The sequence below is a fragment of the Helobdella robusta genome (genome assembly GCF_000326865.2).
Source record: "Helobdella robusta unplaced genomic scaffold HELROscaffold_19, whole genome shotgun sequence".
In the NCBI taxonomy this organism is placed as follows: domain Eukaryota; kingdom Metazoa; phylum Annelida; class Clitellata; order Rhynchobdellida; family Glossiphoniidae; genus Helobdella; species Helobdella robusta.
The window spans coordinates 235,805-257,000 of record NW_008704034.1 but is presented as its reverse complement, the minus strand read 5'-3'; the positions used below and the strand labels follow the sequence as shown (position 1 = coordinate 257,000).

Genomic DNA, 21,196 nt, shown 5'->3' with positions numbered 1-21,196 from the left:
ATATATATATATATATATATATATATATATATATATATATTTACAACCAACCTTGTTAGTTAACTATATTTACAATTACATTTCAATTATACTTATTCCGAGTAAAACAACGTCTTTTTAATATTATAATACTGATATATATATATATATATATATATATATATATATATATATACATACATATATATGTTGGTAATAGACCATATTTTTTACAATATTCTATAAATTTTACCGAATGTTTGGCGTTAAAATTTATGTAGAAACATAAATTCACCAAATATTCGGTAGAATTTATAGAATATTGTAAATATATATATATATATAATTAAAATATATAGATTGATCCAAGATTTGTTTCAAGACCCGGATGATGTTAACTGATATCGTGCTCTGATTGACCTTTACATAGGTATAATTGAAAAAGAGAGATTACTAAGTTTATCCGAATAAGATTTTTTTTATCATAAAATAATTTCAAAAATAAGTGGAATAATTTATGTGGCATAAACAAATATAGACATTGAATAAGTTGAGATTGAATTCATTTTTAACGCAATGATATAATTTTGATCCTAAGTTATACTGAGATCAAATGTGTTTTAAGTTAAAATGCATAAAACATTCTTTACGTTAAGGCACTCAAATAAAAAAAAGTTTAAATTTGAATGTTGGGAGACTTGAGACTGATGATAACCAAAGTTGAACCAAATGTCAAAACTCATTCAGTTAGCATCATAGGACGCGTGATTATTTGTGTGTTTATCTGTGCGTGTGTGTGTGTTTATTATATATATAATTATAATTAATTATAAATACAATTTTAATCATAAAATATAATATTTTATTTAAATATTTGTATAGTTATATACATATTTTAACTGTACAATGAAATAACACTTGAACACATGTATGTGTGTGCATGCGTGTGTGTATGTATGTGTGTGTTATATGATGTCAAAATAAAAAAAATATGTCGAACAGAAAATTATTTTGAAAAATTAATTAAATAATTAAATTTAACAAAATAATAAATGTATGTACACCAAAGAATTTATTTATATATATATATAAAATCATTCATTCGTTTGTTTATTTAAAATTCATTTATATATATAAATTTGCATATAATATAACGAATACATAAAATATTCAAAAGAAATAATGACTAAATTGTTGAAAAATAAACTAATAAATTATAAAATAAATAAACGAAGAAACGAAGAAACAAAAAGATAGAATATAATTTCCATTTTGTGACAAATCGCTTGTGTCCATTTAACAGCAACAACAACATCAATAACAACAAAATATTTAGGAAACGCAACAGCAAAACAGAGAACGGTCAGTTTTATCGTTTGATAAACTAACTACAACAATAACAACAACAGCACTAACAAAAATAACAACAGAGACAACAACAGACGAATAACATTCATTGAGACTAATTATGAACTGTACATCTTTATTTATTCATTCATTCATTCATTCATCCATTTATTTATTTACTTATTTTCTTATTTATTTATTTATTTATTTATTCATTCATTCATTCAATTATTTATCCGAACATAACGTGAATTTTTATTTACCCAGCCATTCATATTAACGTTGTACAATAATGATATATACAGACGTCTAGGATGCTGACAGTTACGTAAAAAACGACTCCCCTCCCATGTCATTGAACTATTCTACAACAATCACACATCCACACGAATAAAAAAATTAAAGAAAATGCTTCAATAAAGACATAGATAGCGTAGATGGGTACATGCAATTGCAACATTCTCGCATTCTCGCTCTAACTCAGATAGACCCTTTAAAATGACATCAACAATTTTAATTGATGCCCTTATCAAATTAAACAATTAATCACCACTGAATTATTCACCATTGCTTCAGCTGCCATCTTTCCTCTTCGCATTCTTGACGTCATCAGACCCGTTAGAATCATCACGGATGACATCATCGTCGCCGTCGTCATCATCTTTATCATCATCGCCATCGTCATCTCCATCGTGTTTATCATCCTCTGTAAGAACTTGAGAGGCAATCCAAACCCTGTTGCTTTCCAAGATGTCCATGATTGGCTGGCAGTCAGGCTGAGTGAGGCGAGACCATATCTCCCAGAGGGGGTGTACAACATAATCTATGAAGCCCATCTGTTGTTGGTGGTTGTGGTGTAATGACGTTGATGATGTTGTTGTTGATAATGAGGATGTTGATGTTGAGGATGAGAATGTTGTTGATGTTGGTGTAATTGATAACATTTCGGTTGAAATTTTGAGAAAGAAATGATAAAACGTTAAAATAATGATACCGTTGATGAAAGGACGATGATCAAACAAAATATACAAAATTTTGAAAAACTAAAACACAAACTAGACAAACCTGCGACTTGCATATGTTGGAGTTTTCTCTATCACAGAGCGGACTGACCTCGAGGTTTAACGACTTTTCAAGGTCACCCTGCCTGAAGAACTCCTCCATAATTCTGTCTGTCCACTGCAGGTAGAGATTCAGTGGCTTCAGAGGATTGCTCAGGTCAGAACAATGGACGAGAGACTGCAGAATCTGAGTGGAGAGAGGATGGATGGATGGATGGATGGATAGATGGCTCGATGGATAGTTAGATATATGGATGAAAAATGAATAAAAAAATACACAGATGGATGAATGGATAAATCAATTGATAGAGAGATAGATAAATGAATAAATGGATGGAAAGATAGATGAAAGTGCCGGTAAATGATTGAATGGATGTATAGATTGATGAATAAATGAAATGATAGATTGACCAATAGTTGGATGGATTGGTGGATTGAAGGAAAATACAAAATGAAAGTTGAATTTACTTATTTTAAAAAATAATGTTTTGTATCGGTATGATATACAGAAATGATTGGTTGAATTAATTAGTATGACAGATGATCACGGTAGCAACTGAGTCCAAATTGTCATCATAATTTTAATTTGTCAGTGTATTGATAAATAAAATTATAATAATAAAAAATTTTTTCAAATAGCTGATAACAGGTTCATAAAATTTTTATTTTTAATAATTTTTCGTCTATTTTTTAATTATTTATCTACCATGGCTGCATGTTTGTTTGCAGCCATCTGAATTTATTTCACCCATTCGTTCTATCGTAAAATCACTAAAAACCACTTTTTTTATTTTAAAAAATAAACTTAAGAATTAAAATAAATCAATCGCATAGATATTTGCGCATGACCAGCATGAAGCCAGCTACACAGACGCACTACCAGCCTACCTGCAATTTATCTTCGGCATTTTCAGGATCGATGATTCTGCGCTGTGCAGCTAATGTACCGACTGCTGCCGCTGATGACGAATGCAGATTGGTGATGGAAGATGATAGCGACGATGAGGCTGATGATGATAATCTTCTTATCTCCACCATGGTCTTCAGATGACCGATGTGTTGGATGTGCTTGCTCATATCTGTAGCCAGCACCTGACAATCAAATGTCAAAAATTTATAAATATTACGCCACATTCCATTCAGATGAACATCTGCAGCGTAGAGGCACATAAAATAGTCTAACGTCTCCTCGAAGCGCAAACGTAAAAATACCAAATGATGACTACTTTGTCGTCTTCATTCGGAAACAACTTTTTTCAAGTGCGCCTTTGCAAACAAAACTAACAAATTGACTTATTTAAATGCACGGGCATGAAACTGTTTATACTAACAAGCGCTTTCTTTTTTTATTATAAATTATTTTGAATTCGGATTCATTCAGCTGTTGTGTTGTCTAGTTGTGTTGATGATGAATAAGATACGGTCTATATATCTATAATTCATTTAATATATTTATAATCACTCTAATCAATCATCTATCCAACAGTCTATCCGTTCGTCTGCCCTTTCATTCATCCATCTAATCATTTATACACTCATCTATCTATCAAGCCATCTGTCCATACATTTATCATTATTCATCAAACTATCCATTTTCACATGCATCCATCCATCCATCTATCCGTCTATCTTTTACTGACCACAGATATCACCATCTTTCTGAACATCTGATGTTGCTTGCGGTTTAGGGTACTGAGAACATCGCATCCTTCTGTGGACAAGGTTTGGAAGGCAAGTGTCACGTGATGGTTCTCTAAGACGGATTCATCATTGTACAGTATGGCGAGGTCGCTATCTGTTGATAGGTTGGTCGTTTGCTTAGTTGGTTGGTTGTTTGCTTAGTTGGTTGGTTGTTTGTTTGTTTGGTTGATCGTTTGGGTGGTTGTTTTGTTGGTTGTTTGGTTGGTTAGTTGTTTGGTTGATTGTTTGGCTGGTTGGTGTAGTGTGCATGGGTTAACAAAGTAACCAACAATTATAAATTTGAATCAACTTTAAAATAAATTATTTGGCTCGTTGTTTCCAAGCGAAGATTACAAAAGTTTATCATTATTTTATTTATAATAATAAAAAATACTAAAGAAGATGATGAAATAATTAAAATGATAATCAGCAATCATTTATTCATCGTCGGTTGACTTTTAAATTACAAAACAAGAAATTATATGCCAAAAACTTGAGGAGCATTCAATGATTCCATCTTTCACTTCCCCACTCACTCACTCACTCACTCACTCACTCACTCACTCACTCACTCACTCACTCACTCACTCACTCACTCACTCTCACTCATTCGCTCACTCACTCACGACTCATTCGCTCACTCACTCACTCACTCTCACTCACTCACTCACTCTCACTCACTCACTCTCACTCATTCGCTCACTCACTCACCACTCATTCGCTCACTCACTCACTCATTCATTCATTCATTTCTTACTCATTCACCCACCAAAAAATGAAACCCGATTATTGAATTAGGGCAATCTTATAGGGAAGTTAATATAAAAATTGTGGGATTGTATCAAAACAGAACATTCTCACGCATATCAATAGATGGTTTGCATTGTATTTAGATAAACATCTCAATTGATCATTACAACCAGACACAATTATTTCGCATCTTTACAAACTTAAGGAACTTTCAATGATTCCATCACTCCTTCACTCTCCCATTCACTCACTCATCTGTTCATTTCTCACTCATTCACCCACTCACTCGTATTGATGAGATATTGATTGGTGACCCCGGGGTGGTCGACATCATGCACGGCGGCTGCAAACAGAGCTGCAAATACTTCCAGCTCGGTGAACACGTTCTTTGTGTGTATGCGTGTGTGTGTTTAGTGTGTGTTCGTATGTGCGCGTCTGTTTGTTTGTTTGTTTGTTTGTGTTCTTGTGTGTGTGTTTGGTGTGTGTGTTTGTGGCGTGTGTGTGTGTGTGTGTGTGTGTGTGTGTGTGTGTGTGTGTGTGTGTGTGTGTGATGGTGTGCTGTGTTTAGATGCCATCAACTCGGAAAGATAAGGATGAAAATAATGATAAGCATGATGAAGTGGACAAAATTATGAAAACGATGGAGGAGATGAATGAAGGTAAGGAAGACAATATAAGAGTAAAACAAATGATTAAGGTGATGATTTAAATGATGATAAAAACTATGATGATAAAAATGAAACAGATGAAGAAGCTATTTTATTAATAGCACAGTTCTAATGAAGTGGTAGTTATCATTTTAACAACTGGAACGATAGCAACGTCACAGCGACAGTGGGAACGACAACAACAATGAAACAACAGACAAATTATTTAACGCTTATTAATTAAAACGTCATAAAAATAATATAGACGTATGCATGCAAGCAAACAATATGATTAATATATTAAACACATAAACATTCGTAAATGGATTATCGGCGTTTAGTATCTCCGCCGAATAAATGGTACAATTAACTACATTTTATATCAGTGCTAGAGGTATTAATTGAAATAATTTCTTTTAACGATAGCAGATAAAAAAGAAGACGAATGTTAACTTTGAAAACGCTGAAGTTGAGCATGTGGTGCGAGGCTTGCAGCACGTCAGTGGCGTGGATGTTGTTGTGATAGGGGTTGTTACGGTACTTGGCCTCTATGGCCGATATGAACTTGAAGAAGGTTAACTCGCGAATTTGAAACTGCTTCAAGATGTTTCGTTGCTGGGAAGAATGAAAATATTTTGTTTTTAGGACGTCGCCAATGTTGTTAACAACCACAAATTGTTAAAATAAAACCACAAAAAACTTGTTGAAACTCATAAACAAAAACAACTGCTGACTAAATAACTAAACTAAAAAAACTTAAGAAAACAAAAATATGAAGACGTTACTTTAAAAAGGTGGAGAGCGACATGCGTGAGAGGCCGGTGGTTGGACAGGGCGTCAACTTCAAACAAATCAACACCCCAAGTGTCGTTCGTGCTTTCTATTAACTGCGCAAGGAAAATGTTCATGTTTAGTTTACGAGTCAGTCTCAGGCTTGTGTAACATTTCAGCATTTATCAACGTTTTGTGTTACTGAGAACACAAAATTTTTAAATTAACAAAAATAAAAATGATTTTAAAATTGTGTTTACGTTATAAAGAACGACAAAGACACAAATGATAGATGCGTTAACAAAAGTGAAGAGCAGGAGTAAGGCGAGCGCAACCTGTTTCAACTGCAAAGGCACGTTATTGCAAAACCGTTCGACATCATTCACGACCGCTTCGTCGTTCATCGCCCTCTCAGATGAGTTCTCCCTAGAGATGAGTCGCGTGAAGATGTTGGTAGCTTTGTTCTTGGCGTTCCTGTTGGAGCTTGTGTCGTCCGTCAGCTGTGGAGCAGCTGTCCTTGAAGTGATGCTCGTCGACGTCTGATCGCCACCATCACCTCCCTCTTCTTTTTTAATGTTTTCAAAAATATCAACAATAGTAATAATTGATTAATAATAATAAGTCTAATAATTTATTAATAACAATAAGTCTAATAATAATAATAACAAAAACGGAACATGGCAACATTAACGAGAATAATAATTCAAACCTAGTTCCACACAAATGATAAAAATGCGTCATCATCATCATCGTCGTCGTCATCTTTGTCACGATCGTCATCATTAGTATCATCATCAACATCACCGTCGGCATCATTATCATCGTCACCATCATCATCGTCGTCGTCAATTGCAAACAACTCCAAACAACAACGATGACGAAAAAAAATATATTACAACATACAGACCTAGGAAAGTTTTCAGGTATCCAGTTATTGAACCCCCGCCGTTGTTCTTCAGGTCAGGGTTCTGACTCATCTCTCTGTTCAATATTTGACTGAACTGAAAATAATTTTTTCAAGTTTTATTTTTATTTCATATGAGTAATTCATAACTAACTCATGCCAATATTCTGGATGTAAAAAAAACTCTACAAAATTGAGCGTGATAGTTTTCTAAGCATTTAATAATTGCAGGCCGAGTTAATGACACATAATTGTTTCAAAAATGCCTGCATCAATTAGCAGATAAGCCATTCAAAAAAATCAGTTAATTTATTTCAAACCAGCTGGCTAATAGCAGACAACAACGTCATCAACATGCGTTGGTAGCTGCGAAACAACCGCTTTCACAAATTATTACAAAAAATTATAGCACCTTGGAAAAATTGCGTTGCAAACATTTCTTACTCTTTAACTTTCAACTGGTAAACAATTTTTGTTAAGTAAGCAAACATTATTCTGAACTGCAGGGAAAACTTATTATAGCGAAGTTAATATAAAAACACATCGATTTCAAAAATTAAAAAAAAAAAAAACAATTTTCCTAGTAGAAACTGCTAATCAAACAAAAATAACAAAAACAAAAATTACCTACAAGCGCATAGTCGAAAGAGAAGTGCAAAGATAACAAGTTAGAAAGATATTAATCAAAAAAAAAGATAATCAAGATTCTATGGCGTAAAAGTCCTATTTTCTAGTGCACAATCTAATGGCGAAATAAAATCTCTACCCAAAAAAGTATCGATTATAATTCAGCTTCAAAGTAACGACGCGTCGCTACCAATGTCGTTACTACTTGTTACTGAAGAGGCGCAACTACTTCACTGGCTACAAAACTCTGGCAGTCACAATCTCTCCATCAAATGAGCACGTGTTACGTTATTTCCACTTTGATTATTGAAACAATTCCACACTAAACAATTTTATACAAAAAAATTTTTTTTACAAAAAATTAGTCACATTTAAATTTATTTACCTGAAATAATTATTGAGAACAAAAATAATTTCCAAAACCGAAACGTGGAATGAAAAACTAGAAAACGGAAATACGACAATCTCTGAAACTGGCGGTGGAAATTGGCGGAAAGCAAAAAAATAATTACTAAAGATAATAAATTCAAAGAAAGATTAAAACTATAGCATTATATCTTTCTAGAAAATGTTGTATAATTTACATTAAAGTCAAACAAATTTTTGTTATAAATTAATTTTCTCATCTTTTCAACGTCGTTTCGTTTTTATTTCAATCTGTTTGTTTACCTTTTTCCTTTTTCAGAAAAAAATAATTTCGTTCCAGTTTTTGTTAAATAGATGTCACGATGTTAATATCTGGATCGTAAAATTAACTTTGCTTAGCTTGCTCTGACCTGTATTGGACAGTTGCTTTAATAGCTTATTAAACTGACCTTTGCTTCATTAGCATATTAAAATGACCTTTGCTTCATTAGCATATTAAAATGATCTTTGCTTGAATAGTATTGTTGTTAATTCGTTGCTGAATGCCGACTGATCACGTGGTTGTTAATTATAGATTTTTACATTTTGTGTCAAAAAAATAATCAAATTTTAAAATATTGAGTTTAAAAAAAATAACAATGGTGAATAAATGTTTATGATAGATATTATTGAGAAAGAGTTGAGAGGACTGAGGCAAATATTGAACGGTCTTGCTCGTTTGGTGGCATTTTTTAATGAAACCACTTTGAAGGGAGATTTTGAAACATAGAGAAATATTTCAAACATCAACCAAAAATATATTTGAACTTTTTCAATGAAAATCAAGTGAAACATCTAACGGAAGAAGTAAAAACTGATAAGGTCGTATTTCGAGGTACCACACTGTCATCATTCTCATCATCATTCAATATCTCCATCGTTACTTCCAAGTCATCATCACATTATCACCCTTCTTCCATATTCACCGGCTTTCTTATCCTGATTTCATGCACGTCTCAACATCTGGGATCGGCAGGATGAGGCATGCAGCAGTAAACAGCTTATCTTCTTCACTTTACCATCTTAACGTTATTTGCCTCACTTACCATCTTGGGCGACGCGATGGTGTAATGACTAAGGTGCCTGGCATTGTTGATGCTGTGTCCGGATTCGAATGCAAAAAAGATCCCCACCTATCACATGCAAAAGTGTTTGATGCGTTGATTCACGTGTATTTATGCACCGTGTGTTTGTTGTAATAATGATAATGCGCCTCATTCGCTTACCATGACGCTATATAAAATGACATTATTATTAAGCTCACACAAATAACTTTATTTAAGTTATTTTGTAGCTTAGCGAAATGAAAAAAAAAGTTTAGTAATGTGATGGACAAGTCAATGTTTAAAAATGATATGATCATTCACAAATGCTCCAAAGAAAGCCGAAGACATTCAAAAAAGAAATAAAATAATATTCGGCAAACTTTGTGGGCAGCCATCTGAGCAGCTGATGGATGGGTCTGCATGCTTTCCACCTTGTCCAGACAAAATTCAATTTCCTCCAGTGTTTCTAATGCTAGCCTCTGCTTCGTCTCCTCTTTTGGATTATTGAATAAAGTGAAATATAACGTTTGAAAATACTCTATTATCAGTGAATTAATAAAATATTCGATCAATCATTTATCCGCTCATTTGTTCGTTTCTTTTTTCATACATTCGTTTGTCTAATCACTGTATCATATAATCCTTGGATCGTTTAATTCATTCATTCGTTTGTTTGTTCTTTCGTTCGTTCATTCATTCATTTATTTATTCACTCGTTTATTCATTCATTTAATCAATCATTCATTCAAATAAAAACTGTACCAATCAAAATGACTTGGTATTTTTTGGTAAATATAGTTAATCAATTCAAACTTTGTGAAAATTAAGAATTCAAAGTGCATGTCACTAACCGTTGATAACATTGTACTTGAGAATTTTATCAGCTTCGTAAAGAGAGAGACGTCGCGATCTGAAGAAGAAAAAGAAGAAGTTGTTCGTTTGTTTGTTCACTTAATTGTTCGTTTTTCGTTTGTTTAATTGTTCGTTTGTTTGTTCGTTTGATTGTTCGTTTGTTCGTTCGTTTATTTTGTTTACATTTTGCTCGCGCATTTGTTTTCATTTTCCATAAAATGAATGCTTTTGTTGAGATCAGCGTAACAATAAAATAATAAGTTGAATAACTTCTTGAACATTTGGAAATACTATACCTAAATAAATTCATAACAAATCACGTAAAATAAAATAATAATATTATAACGAAGCGTGCAATGCTAATCTGAAACCCAATTTTAAAAAGAAAACAAACTTTTTCGGCGACAGATTGGCTACAACGAAATAGTTGTTCCTGATACTTCGAAGTGAACTGAGCAGTTGAGCGTACGGCGTTACGATTGTCTCATCTAATCCACTGAAAAGCATTAATATGAACTGTTAAAGTTCTCGTTTCAACGATCGTAGCAATAATTATTATCACTATAATTATTATCGGCTTATGGTCTGTCAAAAAAATAATTTAGAGAATCCTGTTAAAATTACATGTAACATCATTTTTATTAATTAAATGGATTAAATGAATGCATTAAAAGGCTAGCTATAAATTAAAACCAATTTATTCTTCAACGATATATTATATTAGGGTAAAAATATAATTAGTGAAAAACTCGACTTGACCGGTTTTACGAATTGTATTGCACGTAGATAGAGATAAACGCACGTTATTGAACTACTTACTATATATCGTAAATCAAAAATTACACAATCATCACGTACGACATGAATCGTGGAGACAGTAAATCATGCTCGAAAGGAATTAGACTGAGTAGGTTGCAACAATTGAAACCATGTAACTAGTAAACACCGCTCTGAATCATAACGATCAAATATCGTCATCATTATTTTAACCATAACCTCGGAAACTACAAAAGTTACTCCGAACTTTTGAAAACAACTTCAAAATTTCAACTGACAACAAAGAAAAAAACCAACGCGCGCGCCCAATTTCAGCGTGCCATGAATGACGTCAACCTAAAAAAAAGACCAATCACAACATTGCATACGGACGAACAAATAAACACACATGTAAGAACATAAACGAACGTACATGCGAAAAAACACACAAACATGCAAACAGAAGACATCTTCAACGTACCCATCAGGAAACGCTCCAACGCTCAGCCGAATAGAAGGACTCATGTCCATTTTGATGAGGTCGGACTTCTGAAGGACTGATTCCCTTTTGTGTAGGGGCAACTTATCCCTGGAGATGCCCACCACCCCAGCTGTTTGGCAGCCATCCAACAAGCGACTCATTGTGGGACTGCGATTAAAAGGCAACACGTGTGTGTATGGTGTGTGTTTTAGGGTGTGGTGTGTGTGTTTTAGGTGTGATTTTATTAATTTACTTTTTAATCAGCTACTTATTTCTCAAATATTTATTGACTTTGTTGTTCAAATAAAATTGTTTCACCAAACGTTAACATATTTTATAAATTTGACCGTATAAAAACCGATATGAAGAACTAAAATAAACCAATCTATCACAAATATTGTGAAAAAAGTTAAAGACAATAAATTAAATTTTCGTGTATGAAAATCTGATTGTGTAAAAACCAGCATGAGCAATCATTTAATAATTATAAAATCGATCCACAACAGTTATCGTAAAGGGAATGAAAATTTACACACGTAAGTGAGAAAAAGAGAGAGAGAGATAAAGAAAAAAATGAAAAAGAGAGAGAGAGAGAAAAAAGAAAAGAGAAAGAGAGGAAGAAGGAGAAAATAAAAGAAAGATATATAAAAAAATTAGTAGAGAGAACTAGTAAAAGAGAGGGAAAAAGCTAAACGAAGAAAGAAATTATAAATTTAACTGCATCGCCACTATATCATCTATCATCTGAGTTGGTCTGGTCGTATACATCACATGCATGCACACCACATAAATAAGCCATTAAAATGGGTCATGAATTTTGTGATAGTGTCAAATAAAATCAATGGAAATCTCTCCTCATCATATTTCGTATTGATTCGTATTTCGCTTTAGCCATCTTCATGTTGGAATATTATTCCAAGTAAAAATTTGTTGAATGCTTTTGCGACACCAGGTTAGAAAAGACTAAAAAAATGAAAAATAGATAAATTTTTTGACTATAATCTCTTAAATATGTAAAGAATAACTGGTCTTATTGCCCAAAAAATTGACGTGAAACACTCGAAATGAACTATTGTTAATTAATTTATTACCATGCATAACATTACATTTATATTCATTTAGTCTAGTCAAAGCATAACCATTTCCATGGAAGTGATTTTGATATATGTATGTATATATATAAATATATATATATAAATATATATATATATCAAATATATATATATATAATCAATGAAAGCAGATTTAAAATGTATATTTTCGAGCAAATGTAGACGAGCAGCTTTTCACATTCAGTTTAAGATTGGGAAAAAAGACTAATTTCAGCGTTCATTTCAACAACTTTTAATTTTCTTTACATTTAATTGGACAGAATATTGCCATTTATTGTTACTTCGTTAATATGTTTTTCTTACGTGAGTTCATTTTAAAAAATGTTGCCAAACTTTTCACAATATTTTGTGATCAAATATAATTTAACATGTCCTGGCTTGCTGAAGTTGCCTTCACCAAACTACACACTCAAGTTGATTCAACATTTCATTTCGACAATAATTATTTTATTCAGTCTAAATAAGATTTACAATGTATTTAATACAACCTCAATGAATATGAAACAACAAAATGAATTTAAAAAAAAATAAATTGTACTTCATTTGAGATGTTCAGGTCAGGAGAGAGAACGATTGATTGATCAATGTAATGTGTAACGTATCAGTCTCCAAACTAAGTCTTTATTATACGTTAACAACTGAACAGTCAAAATGATGATCCAGCGTACAAAGAATGTCGAAAAAGAAGTTAAATATGTAGTATCACAACACAATAACTATAATATAATGTATTTATCTTATCGTCAGTCAAAAATATTTTTAATTGAATCACAAAATCTCCACACTATTCAAATTTATCGATGGAATTTAATTGTTTAAAGTCAAATGTAAAACCGATTGTATCACACATTAAACACTCACTAACAAAGAATAGAGATTCAATTAATTTAATCCTAGTATTTAATGGTGTACTTTTTTATATTAATGCAAAAAAGTTTGAATAATTGAAAGAACTTAGAGAGCATAACTGATGACTAACTTAACTTGTTCGTGTTTATTTTAATTAAGAGCATCAGTTCAATGCATAAATAAAAGCTCTACCAGCTGAGAACAGATAGCACAACAACCAAACTTACTGGGAATTCATGAAAATTATATAAACAATTTGTTCTCGTTACGACTATAGCAACAACAACTTGAACGAAACTTTCATTGAAAACCCTGCTGAACTCATGCGTACGTACGAAGAGGCACGCAGAAACAATTAGCATACACTTGAATGTCTTATCATGCAAATATATGAACGTAATGTAAATACATAATGTCAATGAAAGTAAAGGTATACATGACTCTAATGACGCTGCTCATACATGAATATACAAAGAATATATAAAGAAGCTATTGAATGTAATACATTTATTGTGCATGTAAAATGTTTAATGCACGGTATACAAAGTTATACCTTACGTGTGTTCATGTTTAAATTATGAAAATACATGTGGACAAGTAGGTTCGTACGTTGAAAATAATGAAAGATGTTAATTTATTAATTGTTCAGTTAATTATTGAAGAGCAAAAACTTGACACTTCCAAACAAAATCAAATTTATCAGCAGGTGACTGCTTGGTTGGACACTTGTGTTCATCTGTTGTTTCTGTATTGGATTGTTTGTTGTTTTATGTCGAAGGTTTTTTTTTCATAACGTTTTTTTATGTTGTTCATTGTTAAACTGTTTAGTACTGCATTTTATTGTATTTTTTGTGTCGTTGTGTTCTGTATTGTTTGGCATTTGTACGCTAGCAGCGGGAAGCCTGATATTAAGAGTGTCACAAGCAGAAGTTTATTTTGAACTTGTGTGGTAAAAAATTTTATCTTGTGACACTCATATCGCACGATAAAATTTATATATAAGATATATATTCGCGTTAAAGTGGTTTGTTTTTGCTTAAATAAATCTTTCACGAAAAATACAGCGCGCCTTTCTGTCTGAGAAGAGAGTAAAAGCTTGATTGTTATTTAAGAAAAGAAGTATTAAAGAGGTTTTGAAATCGAAATGTTGGCACTTTTAAAACATCCAGAGAGATAAGATTGGTTTTCCAGGAGAAATATATTTGTAAAAAATAATGCATATAAGCTGAGAACAAAAAAGTAATTTCCCGAGGAAAAAAGTCACTATAACATTGGAGGGGTACATGAAGATATCTGCGAGCCGGAAGAATGTAGAAACTATGTGTGTTTATGTGTGTGTTCGTGTGTATGTGTTTATGTGTGTGTGTGTGTGTGTGTGTGTGTGTGAGTGTGTGTGTGTGTGTGTGTGGAAAGATTTACGATGTAGCGATATAATATGAAGCTTCATTTTCCTTTTTCCTAAAAAAAACTTGCATGGAATAAAAATGTCAGCGATGGAAACGTAGATGATGATGATGATGACGATGAAAATGATGATGACGATGATGATGATGATGATGATAACGTGATAAAGGTGATAAACACACTTGAATCATTCTACCCAGCGTTACAACTTCTGCAATAAACTGAAACTTACGAACAAATTTCGAATGACGCCAGATGAAAAGCAAACTACAAAGAGGCACTCGAGACGAACAGAGATACGTAAACACACTCTGCAGCATCTACAAAGTAGCATTATCAAGAATTACCAGCGCTGCATCATAAGTGTGCCTAACTAAAATCACCACCAATCCACATTTTCAACCGGTCAATAATCATAACATAACACCAACAGACAGCATAGGCCGTTCAGCAGCTGCCTATAGACAGAACGAACGTCAGAGTGGGTCTTTTTGCAACATGTCTCTTTTTTGTTTCTATATACCGTGTCTACATAAGCGTGTGAGCATCTGGAACGAGCCGCGCAGTTTGTACATTATGAGGTTGTAAATAAGAGTTTATGTGGGCATCCCATGGAATTGTGTTTCATTTCCTTGCAACGTAGTGGTCTTTAAGATGCGGTTGAGAGGATGAAAGAGGAATGCGAACATCTATATGCGTGTGCTCACACGTTTGTGTGTTTGCGTGTAGAATAGATTAGAGTGGAGACTACGTAGTATACACGTGCTAAAATATTAATCAGTTCATATTCCTATATCTGAATCTAGTTCATAATTTTCTTAACTTCATTCATATTTAACCAAGAGCTACAATGTCGCTGCCAACTAACTGAAAATTTAAATTGATCAGGTTATATGAGCTAGAAACAAACAAATCAACAAAGTGTTAAATAAAATATTCAAATACTAACTAAAGTTTCAATCACTCATTATAATGACATCAAATGGTAACAGGTATCAAATATGAAAAAGTACCGAAATACTGAGGTTAGTGAGTAACATTGAAACAGAAAATTACAGAAGCAAATTAAGAATTTAAGGTCAATAGAGAACAAGTAAGGAATTGCAATTGAATAAAATTGCACGCTGGGCCATTCATACAATTAAGAATGTGAACCAGTTATAAAATAATGACTGACTGACATACTTGAATTTTTAACAGGCTGTGTTTTTAGACCGTTCACTTAAATGTGCCTGTCTAGATGGCTACATAATTATCCTCTATTTTAGCATTGGCATTATTTCTTAGTGGGTTTACATTTCGCTATAATCACCTTGAAAACAATTTTTAAATAACTGAAATATTGGCTAGCTTTATTAATGCACAAAATATTTTGTATTAATAATTGAAAAACACGTATTTTAAAAAAAATTTCAAACCTTATGGACACGCTGAGTTTTTTCTTGTCGGCCATTTTTCTCTGCACAAATCCTAAACTTCTTCTTGTGGCTGAATTTTTGGCGGCCAGAATATGAGGTGGTAGAACGTGAGTGGGCAGTGTAACGGATTTGGGTGGTGTGGATGAGGACGCTGGTGATGATTTGGATGTCACCACCGATGATTTCACCGGAAAGGTGGGTGGTTTTGTGGTGAGGGGGAGTGGAGGAGATGGCGATGAAACCATGCAGATTGGGATCGGCTGTGATAAGTGGAGGTCTGGATTTGAATGCTTTTCATTGTTCGTGTTGTTGTTTAGTTGGGCATCAATTGTTAACAAACTTCCATCATGTGCGTTCGTATTCAAAGTGAATTGAGAGGAACTCTTACGCGATAGCTGCTCTACGTTGTCGTCGTTGCTCGAGTGACTGTTCACATTTTGTAAGTCTGTTAAACTGTTTGAAAGGTAAACTTGCACTTGTCCATTTGAATCATTTTTTTTCGAAGCACTCTCTTGAGTTGATATCGTTTCAGTCGATATGTTCGTTGTAGGAATGCTTTGTTGTTGTTGTTTTTGAACGCATTCTGCTGGTTTGCAGTCTTGTTGTGGATTCTCTTTGTTGTTAGGCTCCTCGTTGCCTTCATTGAGTGCAATGCACATTGGGAAGGCCAGTATTGTGGTTGTGGACATGATTGCCGTATTGAGAAACTTTGCGGACTGCAAGAAAGATGTGAAACTGGATAGGGTTGATGGCGGCTTAGGTGGAGTTGGAAAAGTTTTGACAAACGATTTTGATGAAAATGATTGTTGTTGGGAGTGCGAAGTTATTTTTGTTGTTGCTGACGATGCTGTTCTTGGCGTTGATGTGTTTGTGGTTTTTGAGAAAAGCGCTGATAATGATGGTGATTTTAAAGATGATGACGATGATGAACTTGATGATGTTGCAAGAATTGTTGAAGATGTTCCCGTTGGCCTGCCGTTGGGCAACGAGGTTGAAGATACCGACGGCTCAACTGTCGAGGTTTGCACGGGAGATGTCGAGGCTAGCGTTAAGTGCGTTGATTGCTTTGGCGGGGAGGACGATGTTGCAGCCACTTCATCGTCGTCAACATCGACGTTTGAATCACAAAATGATGAATCATTATCTGCCACTTTCAGTGATGAGGATTGCATGGAATGAACGTATGACGATGATGACGGTGATGATGGGAGCTGCGAGTCGTGGGATGGGTCGATGAATGCTTGTTCACCCATGGATGCTGCAGAGTCATCGTTTGTGTTGTGCATCGTGTATCACGTATCGTGTATCATTTATCATTCCACTGAACCAGTCTGAAAATGATATCACAGAACGTTAATGATCTACTTCACTGTTAATCGCATTAAATTGCTGTTTTGATATTGCCACAATTCTATAATTCATTTTCTTGTAAATATTATTTTATAATTTTACTATTCTCAACCAACTGTTACCAAAAATTTGAAAACGTTATTTCCAAAAATAATCTGAATGAAATCGTAAGAACTACAAGAAATAAAAGTTACGTATCACTTTGGAAAGCATCTGCATTCGCAAACAAGTGATGTGGCAAGGCAAACACTGCCAACATTCTCAACAATTTTTCTTCCGAACCATTACATGCAATTCAAGAAGCATACAATTTTTTATTTATTAAAAAATGGTGGATGTTTAAAAATAACTTAGCAACAATAAATTTGTCGGGAGTATGTTTAAAATGTTTTGAACAGTTTACCGCTGTTGCACCTGGCTACTGTTGAAAGTTTAATATTCATCGGCCCATAAAATCTACATAGGAAACTAATTCTCAGAAACAAAAAACACTGGCCTGGCTTAGCGTTGAACTAACAATTTGCTGAATAACAAACCTGAGCATAGGTACGTACGTACGTAAATTGCACTGACACGCGTTCGACACGACAGTTAATTATTGTACAGTACGCGTCGTTTGCATAGCGCCTTGATGCACGAGTTGACATTTCTATCACTTAGCAGAATTTTTGCAACCAAAGGCGGGCGGTGATGGATGAATATGTGCAAATGTCATGGCATTTGTAAACAATTTGGACTCTTGTGTGAAGATCATTTATTTCCATTTACACAACTAAAACGCAGGAAAAATTTGATTTCAAACGATGAACTGTGTAAAAACAACGTCGTCATAAAACAATTTTTTACACGTATCGAACTTGGAAATGACAAAAATTATAATCATTATAATATTATATTACTTTTATTATATTATTGCATCTAATTTTTTATTTGCATAATATCTTATTGTTTGCTTTTTATTAATATTATGCATCTCTTACATGCTCAGAACTTCTTGCATATTTTTATATAGTTATATTGTTGAACTTTTGTGCCAACCACACACACACAAACACACACATACAAACACACACACACAAACACACACATACAAAAACACACACATACATGGCATGGCGTACAAGTCTTTGAATTCGGACAGACAGTATTCGAACCAGGTCACCGTCGCACAATAACATCGCGAGGCATGACACTTTTACCGACTAAGCTAACTAACTTGTCAACCATATCATTTCAATATTAACATTACAGAAAACGTAAATAATACAGATTCAATAAAATATGACAAAAACCAATTATCATAATTGAGAGCTGTATGAAAACATTTCAAAGCAGCACATACAAACACACACACACGAGTATATATGTACGTACGTAAGCACATGCCACTCGTACACAATACACATACACAACACGCCATATGCTGGATAATCAATGGGATCATGTTTATTCAGCGTTCAGATAAATCTCAAACCATTCTAATGATTATTATTTTCTATTATTTCTCGTATTCTCAACATTTATATTCACTTGTCCTATTATTGTTATTATTATTATTTTTATTATTATTATCATTGTTGTTGGTGGTGGTGTTTTGGACTGTTTTTTTTTTCTATCAGCTGGGGAGGGAGATGGTGATCACGCTCGATTCATCGTTCAGTGAATGACGTAAATACCTAACGACGGTTGATTGTTATGGTATCATGATAATACGCACCACTCTAATTGCTAACTCTTTTGAAAGATGCATTATCACGTTAAAAGCGTTAAAATAAATTTTATTAAAACATATTTTTAGTTTGAAGCTATTATTAATATACACAATTATTTATTTATGCTTGCTCGCAAACAAAATAAAAATACAACATTCCAGCGAGGAAGACTTACAATTGGGATGGTTGATTGATTTAACTCGCAGGTCGAGATTTGACGCGTATCTACTTGAACCCTTCGTAACTCACCATACTCTCTTTAAAGTCATATCAAAATCTTTTTTTGAAAATTTTTAACTCAATAAATTCGAAATAATTGTCTGAAATTTATAATGATGTTGGTTATATATGGGCATTCTTCTACACTGTATTCAGAGGTCCTGCTAGTTAAATAAAGACACCGATCTTTCCAAATCTCCTTCTTTCTACCACCACATTCACCACATCGTCAGGCAGTCGATTTCAAACAACAGCTAAGGACGACGATTCCATAATTTTTCGTTCTCAATTTTCGTAAAGCAGCAAGGTTATTTTCGGTCTCAGACTTCGTTCATCAGCAATCGAAAAAGCAGACACATCCAGTTGTGGCAAGTATTGATGACCAGACCTCATCATACAATCTCTTGTCGACATTGCGATTCTACATTCTACTCGAATCAGACAGGTAATCAGAGATACTCGCAACGAACATAAGTTGAATTTGATTTGTATTTGAGCAGTGTTTAAAATGGGCGGAAATATTTTTGTATTTTATGGCGGATATTTAAACGACATGACGATCTTATTTTGTTTTAATTTAAATCCATCATAATTCAAAATTTGTACCTACTTGTGTCACACCAAATATTAAATGCAATCTATTATACCAAGGTGCAGGTATGAAAATATAAATTAGTATCTAATACATACACATGCAACACGCACACACACGCGCGCACACACACACACACAACATCTATTGCTAGATATTCAAGATAGAGGTAGGTTTGGCCTGTTGAAAAACAAAGTAAATGTCAAATGTTAAGCAATATAAAATCTATATAGATTATATTTACATTGAAATTTTCAATTAACACACATATCTCGTTTTTTGATCACCTGTATGCAGATTCATCTCGGAATCTTCATCCTCAACTTCGTTCATGTTCCCATTACTTTACTCTTTATAAATTATATTTTCAAAGAAAATATCAAATAATTAAGACAAAATACCATTGCCATACAAATACTATCCTAACAGTGTATAGAATTTTGTTCACTGTCTTCAAAAAGCTACTACTAAACCAAAGCAATGAATTCGTCAAACAATCTCAAATAAAAATTTTTCTATGGTCATCGGAAAAAGAAGGAGTTGAACAAACATTCAGTCAATGTAACATATCAGACTATGGTGAACAAACTTGCAATATTTTTTGTGTTATGTGTGTGAGTGTGTGTGTGTGTTTGTGTGAGTGTGTGTGGTGTGTACACTTGAACATAAATCATATAAAACTTTTGACAAAATTGTTAAATTGAAACTGTGTGCGAGTAGTGTTAAGAACAACGGCGCGCTGGCCGGCCAACACGACAACCTCTTCCTTCTTCAAAGGATTACACACTTGGGCACTTTCAAAATAGCACACAAATAAGATTAACTAATGTCCGTGTCGCCACATTATAAAAAAAAACTGGCATACCGTGAACCTGAACATACTTGAATTGAGAGCAACTATTTGAAACATTTTTGATGTTTCGATAATCGGATAGTGGCACTAATTTCAATATTAAGACCATCATAAAATAATGCTGTAACCCTTTCGCTCTCGTAACTACCAACACCGGTGTTATAACTTCAGTGATCATTTTATTTCCAACACCTGTGTTGTAGCTTCCAACGACCGTCAAGTGTTCGTTGGTTCAAGATTTCAGATAGATGAACACAACTTCTTCAAACGCAAACTTTGTTTAACGTTTATTTGAATGCCAACAGTAAGAGAAACATCAAACTAATCCAACTAATCCAAATCACATTTACGACTTCAGTAGATTTTTTCGAAGAAAAAAAT

The 21,196-nt window shown here is 33.5% G+C and overlaps 2 protein-coding genes across 2 annotated transcripts; both read right to left on the bottom strand.

Annotated features, from left to right (window-relative positions):
- Positions 1-1,898: 1,898 nt before the first annotated feature.
- Positions 1,899-10,576, bottom strand: HELRODRAFT_77130 (hypothetical protein; the record flags this gene model as incomplete). Its single annotated transcript, XM_009016628.1, has 12 exons — positions 1,899-2,162; positions 2,392-2,574; positions 3,276-3,312; positions 3,388-3,479; positions 4,028-4,182; positions 5,104-5,203; positions 5,918-6,079; positions 6,250-6,397; positions 6,605-6,751; positions 7,139-7,236; positions 9,598-9,753; positions 10,460-10,576. 12 exons carry the CDS (start codon positions 10,574-10,576, stop codon positions 1,899-1,901), a joined length of 1,659 nt encoding a protein of 552 aa, XP_009014876.1.
- A 3,340-nt stretch (positions 10,577-13,916) lies between these two features.
- On the bottom strand, positions 13,917-17,375 carry HELRODRAFT_170795 (hypothetical protein; the record flags this gene model as incomplete). Its single annotated transcript, XM_009016627.1, has 3 exons — positions 13,917-14,012; positions 15,147-15,219; positions 16,090-17,375. The coding sequence occupies 3 exons, from the start codon at positions 17,373-17,375 to the stop codon at positions 13,917-13,919; spliced, it is 1,455 nt and encodes a 484-aa protein (XP_009014875.1).
- Positions 17,376-21,196: the final 3,821 nt, after the last annotated feature.